Genomic DNA, 8,768 nt, shown 5'->3' with positions numbered 1-8,768 from the left:
TTGCCAAAGTCTTCTGACTTTCAGATTGATAAAAAAAATGAGTTTTGTAATTTCCAAGCACGGGAACTCAATTCTGATAAGACACAGATTCTGATCATTCAACATTTTTGCTGTACTGAAAAATATTCAAAATTAAAAGTGAGATGAGGAATAAAAATAAGGCTATGTCTTCTAGAGTCCAAGAGACCAGCTGGAGAGACATGACACAAATCTGTAAGACAGCAAAGTGGGATCTAAAGAAACTGTAACCTTTTAGTAACACCAGCTATCCAGATAAGTAGCCTACCAGGATTTAAGGATATAGGACAGGACCCAATGTCCTGTTTGAACATGTTTGAAACATCCAGGGAAATCCATTCCAGTGGTGTAGAGGCTACCAAGGTCACATAGAGGAAGAGCTACCCCTTCCCTCATTGCTCAAAAATGACACACAAAATAGGACCTTTTCTTCTTGTCCCAGGCCAGATGCCACACTGAGTAGAAGGGCTTTCCTCTCCTTTGGTCATTGGAAGAAATGAATAATTGGTAATGTAACTAACTAAATCTCATTCTGGTACTGGGTACAGGAAGAGAGTGAGAAATGTAATTCCAAATGCAAAGTATCACCTGATAGCCATGTGTGGAGGAAGAGGAAGATAATTTGGTCTAGAAGATGCCATCAAGGTGAGAATCAAGGAAAAGTAGATGGTATAGATCTTATTACATCTGGACAAGAATATTTTCTTCCCAACGATTTTAAACCATTAAATGGGCAAACATTAATGTGTAATCTGATAATTATTTAGCAATTAAATAAACAAAAACAAGAAAAATATAGTGACAACAGGAAACTGGGGCAGTATATAAGAGGCTCAAGGAGACTTCTAAATTCCAGAACCTCATTCTCCTGGAAACCCACCCAGAACCTCCACCCTCTGACACCATGGTCAGCTCCTGTTGTGGCTCTGTCTGCTCTGACCAGAGCTGTGGTCAAGGTCTCTGCCAGGAGAGCTGCTGCCACCCCAGCTGCTGCCAGACCACCTGCTGCAGGACCACCTGCTGCCGCCCCAGCTGCTGCATTTCCAGTTGCTGCAGGCCTTCCTGCTATATCTCCAGCTGCTGCAAACCCAGCTGCTGCCAGACCACCTGCTGCAGGACCACCTGCTGCCGCCCCAGCTGCTGCATTTCCAGTTGCTGCAGGCCTTCCTGCTGTATCTCCAGCTGCTGCAAACCCAGCTGCTGCCAGACCACCTGCTGCAAGACCACCTGCTGCCGCCCCAGCTGCTGCATTTCCAGTTGCTGCAGGCCTTCCTGCTGTATCTCCAGTTGCTGCAAACCCAGCTGCTGCCAGACCACCTGCTGCAGGACCACCTGCTGCCGCCCCAGCTGCTGCATTTCCAGTTGCTGCAGGCCTTCCTGCTGTATCTCCAGCTGCTGCAAACCCAGCTGCTGCCAGACCACCTGCTGCCGCCCCAGCTGCTGTATCTCTAGCTGCTACAGGCCCCAGTGCTGCCAGCCCTCCTGCTGCCGCCCAGCGTGCTGCATTTCTAGCTGCTGTCATCCCAGCTGCTGTGTGTCCAGCTGCTGCTGCCCCTCCCGCTGCCAGACCACCTGCTGTAGAACAACCTGCTTCCGCCCCATCTGCTGCGGCAGTTCTTGCTGCTGAGTGAACCTGCTCTGGATTTGTGCACCTTCTTGCTCTCATCCTTCAGTTCAGACAGAGTATCTATTCAGAGAACATGTGGACTTCCTGATGTCATGAAAACAGAGGCATGGACTGATTTGGAAAATACTTCATTAGTATGTATTCTCTTTTATAGAAGTTTTTATTACTATTGAATCCGAATTTACAGTCAAATTCCACATCACATGTTTTAGAATTCTTCATTCTAATTCAACACACATAAATCTTCAAATGGTACCCTTCTAGATGTTTCTTCCTAATGTTTTCTGTGGAATCAATTTTCACGTGGAATTGTTTGATGTTCCTCAATAAAACTTCATAGTATTCAAAAGCACCAAAAATGCTCATCTCTTTTCATTTGTTATTAATATAATGGTATATGTATATTTCTGTCTATTTTCTGCACAACACAAGAGTACATGTTGTCAAACACCCTCATAATTAAAACATTCAATTGGCATTCTCCAATTAGATTTATCCAAGCCAGAATTCCGTCTCACAGTAGAAACAGGAGAAGAATTTAAGAGACATTTTTGAACCTAACACATATAACATGAAAGCTGTGGAATATAACTGCCAGCACAAAAAACTGTCTTCAATAAACTACATCCCATGATGTGATTTAAACTAATTTAAATAGAAACAGCTCAGTATAGAGTATATTCTGTGGACTTGAGAATTATACAGAGTTGAGGCTGAATTCTAACTGTACTGCATACCAACTGTGATCTCAGACATGGTATTTAAACTCTGTCAACCTAGGATTACTTTTCTCTTAAGAAAGGATCATAATAACTCAAAAACACATGAAGGTAATCATAAAATGTCAATGAGATAAAGGTGCCTGATTGACAAATGAAAGCATGCTCTCTTTTACTACCAATTAGACTCTGTTGTATTTTTTTTTACTTTTTGTTTTGAAATAACTGTAGATTAACATGAAGTTGAATAAGAAAAACTTCCCTGTACCCTTCAACCAGTTTCCCCCAGTGGTCACTTCTCATAGGACCATAGTACATGTTGAATCCCAAAGTCTGACATTGGTACTAAGTTCTAGGGATCTAGTAACTAGCATGGTGATTACAGTTAAAAATACTGTATTGAGTACTTGAAATTTCCTGAAAAAGTAGATCTTAATTGTTGTCACTACACACACAGAAAAGAATAACTATGTGAGGTGATAAGGTATTAACTAACTTGGTTGTGATAATCATCTCACAATATATACATATCAAGGGCATCACATTGTACACTTGATATATATAAAATTCTAATTGCCAACTACACCTCAATAAAGCTGGGGAAAAATGAAAGTGCTAAAGTACTAGAAGAAATCATGAGAGATTTCTAAACATAATGCAAACTTACATTAAGCAAAAAACACACACTCACAAAGAAAAAAAATTGTCAATTAATGTAAATAAAAGTGACCTCCACTGAGTCATCAGTAGGCACCAGTCATCAGGGTTCCTCAAGGGTGTGATTCTTTTCCCATAATATAAGGTCTCGAGGAAATCTTAGAGTTGTTCTCATACACCACAAAGGGGCTCACCACAGTTTTAACCCCGTAACAGCTTGGAACCTGCTTCTGTTCACTCTGACTGAGGAAAAAGGCTCAGGACCTCAATACGATGCTGTGTCTGGGTACATCAGAGCCAGCGCAGGCTCAGAACGCCAGCCAGTGCTGAAGCAGGGGCCCATTCAGGAGCCAGATTGTTATCCTCGTTGTGTAATCCTGGAAATCAGGAACAGGGCAGCAGTAGAAACTGGTTAACAATATAACAACATCGTATTCCATTTATTAGACTTACATGCACCTGAGTGCAGAGAGGGAAGCTCAAAGTAATTTCATCCAATTCCCTCCATCTACCAGTCAGCAACACCAGCTCACACTGAAACCCCTCCCCTGATTATCTCTAGAGGCAGCTCATTTCATAAAGCACTTTCCTCATGGTGAGTCAGAGTTTGTTTCTCCCTAGGAACATCCTATCTTCCCTATCCTATATCAGCCCATGGCAGCCATCTGAGGAAGTCCATTCTCATACAGAGCCCCTTCAGGCTGCACTGCCATTGCTTTGCTCCACTTTTCTCCTTTTTAGGTTAAATTTCCAAAGCGTTTCCAGTTCCTCATTGATCATAATGCCACCCTCACAGCAACTTTGCTTTTCATAAACCCCAATTTATCTTTATCCTTCTAGCCTGGATTGAAATGCATTTTCCAGATGTGTTCTGAACACTCTGGGAAGATTAGAAATGCCTCATCTACCTTAGTAAATGTTCCACTTTCATGAATGTTTCAAGTTTGAATGCAGGAGTTAACACAGCGTTAGTGGCAGTAAGTGGTTGGCAGTAAGTGTGAACTAATACTGAGGTTACTAGAGTGTGAAACACCTAAGTAGTCCTCATCATAAACTGCTTCAAGGTCTTCTCATACACATACAGTGGTTGTTTCTGGACGAGAAATTCTCAACCTGTCTTTCTACTGCATGCCTGGAGTAATAGGGCTCATTGTGGTGATACAGGTTGAGTACCTCATATCTGAAATGCTTGGCACCAGAAGTGTTTCAAATTTCACGTTTTTTCAGAGTTGGAATATTCACATTATACTTGTTGAGCATCCCTAATGCAGAAACCTGAAATCCTAAATGTTCTATTGGGCATTTTCTTTGAGCATCATATAGGTACTCAAAAAGTTTTCGGTTTTGGAGCATTTCGGATTTTGGATTTTCAGATAAGATTTTCTCAACCTGAATATTTTGTCTGGTGAAGGGATGCTAAGAGTGGACACAACCTTACGGTGTGTGCATAGTTAAATAAATACTCCCAACAAATTTAGATATATTCACTCCTCCTCAATCTCTTTTGCTATGCTGCATTAATAACCACTCATTTGATCTATGATTGGTTCTGATATTTCATCTTGTTAGGTCTGATTCCTTGTGACAGTATTTCTGTAGTTTTGGAACCATGGTTCTGCCATTTGGTATTTTCTTTGAGCATCATATAGGTACTCAAAAAGGTACCTATATCACTTTTTCTTACCTTCATGGCCCCCAAATATTTGATGAGCAAGTTTTATGGAAAGACCCTCAGCAGAGTTGGGGTGTCCATAGTATCCTCAGAGAGACCAGTCCAAACAGAAATGGCTAACCCAAGAGCATCCTAAATTGGAGGGTGATACATAATTGGAAGAATATGGCACGAAGACAGGAAGTTTCTGCCTTCTTCCTTGGGTTTCCTTAACACCCAGGTTTGGGGGAGAGTGTGTGTGTGTGTGTGTGTATAATATTCCTAAGGTAAAGGGCCTTAGGAGATAAATGTAAATACTTATATATATATAAATATATATATTCCTAAATATGTTATTGTATAGATTATATATATATATATTATTAAATACAAACATATATGAAGAATATGTATTACATATAATGTATTATATATTATATATATTATATATTCATAAATATATAATATATATATTCCTATATTACCTATATATAAAGTTCTCTCTCTCTCTCTCTCTATGTATATATATATATATACACACACATACATACATATATATTCCTAAGGTCCTTTGGGGGAATATATATATTCCCCCAAACCTGTAATTTTCAAAAGAAAATTATGGGCCTAGAAGAATTAAAATCACCCAAGGTGAGACATAATGTGTATGTATGTGTGTGTATGTGTATATATAAACATATATATACATACATGTATATATAAACATATATATACATACATGTATATATAAACATATATATGTGTGTGTATGTGTGTGTAGATATGTGTGTATATTTATATATATAGTGTGTGTGTGTGTGTATATATATATAGGAAGGACACTGGGTCCTTTACCTTAGATTGGCAAGTAAACCTTAGAAATAGAGGAGATGACTCAATGTGACTGTTAAAGCCAGAGAGACAGGAAGGAAAAGTCAGAAGGAAAATCAGCCCCTCAGAGCAGAGAGCGGAGGGACCTGAACCTTTTAGTATAGCTGATCTCTATAGCCAATTTCCCCTAAAGGCCTTGAAACTGAGTTTTGGAATGCTGTTTCTCAAGAAAAAGAAGCATCAATAATTCATGACTTAGATGTCCACCTTAAAACAATTCTGCTTTCCCCATCAGAACATCTAGAAAATGGGTCATGATTCATTGTATGGAAGGTGGCAAGGAATATATCCTAATAGTATTTGTGTTTTCATGCCGCCAGTCACCTGTTTCACATTCAAACCTTCATTGCCCACTTGATCTATAACAAACATGCCATGAGATTAAAGCACAGCTTTCTCCTCCTGAGTCACCAAAAGAAAATTATGGGCCTAGAAGAATTAAAATCACCCAAGGTCAGACATAATGGATTAAGGAAAATGAGGCTGCAGCACGTGGTACCTACAGGCAGATGTCACATGGCAGTTCAAGGAGGAAGCTACAGCAAGAGGCTTTATTGAGGTGTAGTTGGCAATTAGAATTTTATATATATCAAGTGTACAATGTGATGCCTTGATATGTATATATTGCGAAATGATTATCACAACCAAGTTAGTTAATACCTTATCACCTCACATAGTTATTCTTTTCTGTGTCTGTAGTGACAAAAATTCAGATCTACTTTTTTCAGATTGTTCAAGAAGAGATGACCTGTGGAATCCTAACACACCAGGGGCAGGAAATAATGCTTTTCTCCATGTTGACAAATTTAAGCAGAAAAACAAACTTGCCTAATTTGATAATTGCCTAGTTAACAGGACAAACAATAATAAGGAAAGAGTGCTGCATCTGATGACATCAGCCCTTAGCAGGGTATAAAAGAGGATCTGGGACAAGGAGACTTCCAAACCTTCCAAACGCTCCTTCCTGGAAACCCACCCGAAACCTCCACCCTCTGACACCATGGTCAACTCCTGTTGTGGCTCTGTGTGCTCTGACCAGGGCTGTGGCCTAGAGAACTGCTGCCGCCCCAGCTGCTGCCAGACCACCTGCTGCAGGACCACCTGCTGCCGCCCCAGCTGCTGTGTGTCCAGCTGCTGCAGACCCCAGTGCTGCCAGACCACCTGCTGCAGGACCACCTGCTGCCGCCCCAGCTGCTGTGTGTCCAGCTGCTGCAGACCCCAGTGCTGCCAGACCACCTGCTGCAGGACAACCTGCTGCCGCCCCAGCTGCTGTGTGTCCAGCTGCTGCAGACCCCAGTGCTGCCAGTCTGTGTGCTGCCGGCCCACCTGCTGCAGACCCCAGTGCTGCCAGACCACCTGCTGCAGGACAACCTGCTGCCGCCCCAGCTGCTGTGTGTCCAGCTGCTGCAGACCCCAGTGTTGCCAGTCTGTGTGCTGCCAGCCCACATGTTGCAGACCACAGTGCTGCCAGACTACGTGCTATAGGACCACCTGCTGCCGCCCCAGCTGCTGCAGGCCCCAGTGCTGCCAGTCTGTGTGCTGCCAGCCCACCTGCTGCCACCCCAGCTACTGTGTGTCCAGCTGCTGCAGACCCCAGTGCTGCCAGACCACCTGCTGCAGGACCACCTGCTGCAGGACCACCTGCAGCCGCCCCAGCTGCTGTGTGTCCAGCTGTTACTGGCCCCAGTGTGGCCAGTCTCTGTGCCACTAGCCTATCTGCTGGCAAACCACCTGCTACAGGACCACCTGCTGCCACCCCAGCTATTGCATTTCCAGCTGCTACCAGTCTTCCAGCAGTATCTCTAGCAGCAGTAGCTCCTCCTGCTGTGACTTCAGCTGCCGCAGGCCCTCCTGCTGCATCTCCAGTTGCTGCCACCCCAGCTGCTACCAGACCACCTGCTGCAGAACCCAGTGTTTCAACCCAACTGCTGTGTGTCCAGTTGCTGTCGCCCCAACTGCTGCCAGACAACGTGCTGCCGCCCAACCTGCTCTAGTGCTTCTTGCTGCCAAGGCTGTCATCTGGACTCACCCGATTCTCATCAACCAGCATTCTTGATGTAGCTCATCTATGAGCTGAGTCATGGGAAGCTAGTTGGAAAACTTCAGTTCCAACCAATTCTTAGATTGAATCTGGCCTCCAAATATATGCTCCCCCCACATTTTACCTCTCTACCAAATGAACATAAGTTGTAATTTGCTCTGAAATCTGTCAACTATCTTAATTGAAATATTTGCTCTCTGCCATAATTTCTCATATGGAACTATTCCATTTTAAACAAATATTTATCTAAATAAATCTTAAATAAATTTTCAGGCATAGAAATATACAGATACTGTGTCTCATTATTTTTCTTTTTTGAGTGTGGTCATTACCAGTCAATTTTTCTGTTGTTCTTCTCTGCAGAGGAGAAGACAACGGCATGTAATTTCAGGGGCACCACCTCTATTTCCTCAGCACGCTTTATTTTAATATACAATGGTGGTTTCTCAGAGCAAGCACCTGGAACTCTCTTCTTGAAGAGTTTCTCTAGCCAAGGAGCAAGCTCTGGGCTGTAGAGTTCTCTCAGAAGAGTATTCAACAAATGAGTGAGGGTTGGTGAACACATGCTTTAGTTATTTCTCTTCCAGTTGGGAGCATGTTGTACCAGCCTGTCAGAGGTCCTCAGAGACACCGAATTCCAGCTGCCTACAGGGCTATTCTGATCATTAACTCATCTTGTATTCACTTCCCTCCCTTTCCTGGAGCATTTTTCATGTTCCATACAGCACTTCTTGGGACCACCTCCCAAATATACTCCTGGGTCGGCTCCAGTGGGTACCCAATCTAAGACACCAGTGTTCCTAACCTCAGTATTAGTGCCCTTCAAAACATTTTTCCTTTTTTATTGATATATAACAAATGCACATGTAAAATTTTGATACATCCATATAATTTGTAAAGATCCAATCAGGGTAATTGGATTATCCATCAAAATTTATCTTTTCTTTATGCTAGGAACATCTGAATTATTCCTTTGTAGCTACTTTGAAATGTTTAATAGATTGTTGTTAACTATAGTCATCCTACAGTTATATTGAATACTAGGTCATATTTTTATGTCTAACTTATATTTGTACACATCAATTCACCTCTTCATTTCCCACAGGCACCCTCCTCTGACTCTGATAACCAGCAATCTATTCTTTATCTTCATGAGTTCCATTC

General features: G+C 42.2%; 2 protein-coding genes across 3 annotated transcripts; both read left to right on the top strand.

Moving 5' to 3' along the window:
- Nucleotides 1-922: 922 nt before the first annotated feature.
- Nucleotides 923-1,645, top strand: LOC129469921 (keratin-associated protein 4-3). Of its 2 annotated transcripts, XM_055257137.2 has the most exons (2): nucleotides 923-1,074; nucleotides 1,180-1,645. In XM_055257137.2, the coding sequence occupies exons 1-2, from the start codon at nucleotides 923-925 to the stop codon at nucleotides 1,643-1,645; spliced, it is 618 nt and encodes a 205-aa protein (XP_055113112.1). The 2 variants fall into 2 exon arrangements, with proteins under 2 accessions (XP_055113112.1, XP_063485914.1); XM_063629844.1 differs by having other exon boundaries at nucleotides 923-1,645.
- Nucleotides 1,646-6,563: 4,918 nt separating this feature from the next.
- LOC129469648 (keratin-associated protein 4-4-like) lies at nucleotides 6,564-7,619 on the top strand. Its single transcript, XM_055256437.2, has 2 exons — nucleotides 6,564-7,249; nucleotides 7,340-7,619. Exons 1-2 carry the CDS (start codon nucleotides 6,564-6,566, stop codon nucleotides 7,617-7,619), a joined length of 966 nt encoding a protein of 321 aa, XP_055112412.2.
- The last annotated feature ends 1,149 nt before the right edge of the window (nucleotides 7,620-8,768 follow it).

Source organism: Symphalangus syndactylus, chromosome 20, assembly GCF_028878055.3.
Source record: "Symphalangus syndactylus isolate Jambi chromosome 20, NHGRI_mSymSyn1-v2.1_pri, whole genome shotgun sequence".
Taxonomy (NCBI): domain Eukaryota; kingdom Metazoa; phylum Chordata; class Mammalia; order Primates; family Hylobatidae; genus Symphalangus; species Symphalangus syndactylus.
The sequence above is the reverse complement of the archived record's forward strand: the minus strand, read 5'-3'. Positions and strand labels throughout refer to the sequence as shown.

Bases quoted from the DNA above. Each gene is read 5' to 3' on its own strand.
- LOC129469921 (XM_063629844.1), top strand. From the start codon at position 923: ATGGTCAGCTCCTGTTGTGGCTCTGTCTGCTCTGACCAGAGCTGTGGT.
- LOC129469648 (XM_055256437.2), top strand. From the start codon at position 6,564: ATGGTCAACTCCTGTTGTGGCTCTGTGTGCTCTGACCAGGGCTGTGGC. The intron at 7,250-7,339 runs GTGTGGCCAGTC...TTGCATTTCCAG, and splicing joins TCCAGCTGTTACTGGCCCCA to CTGCTACCAGTCTTCCAGCA.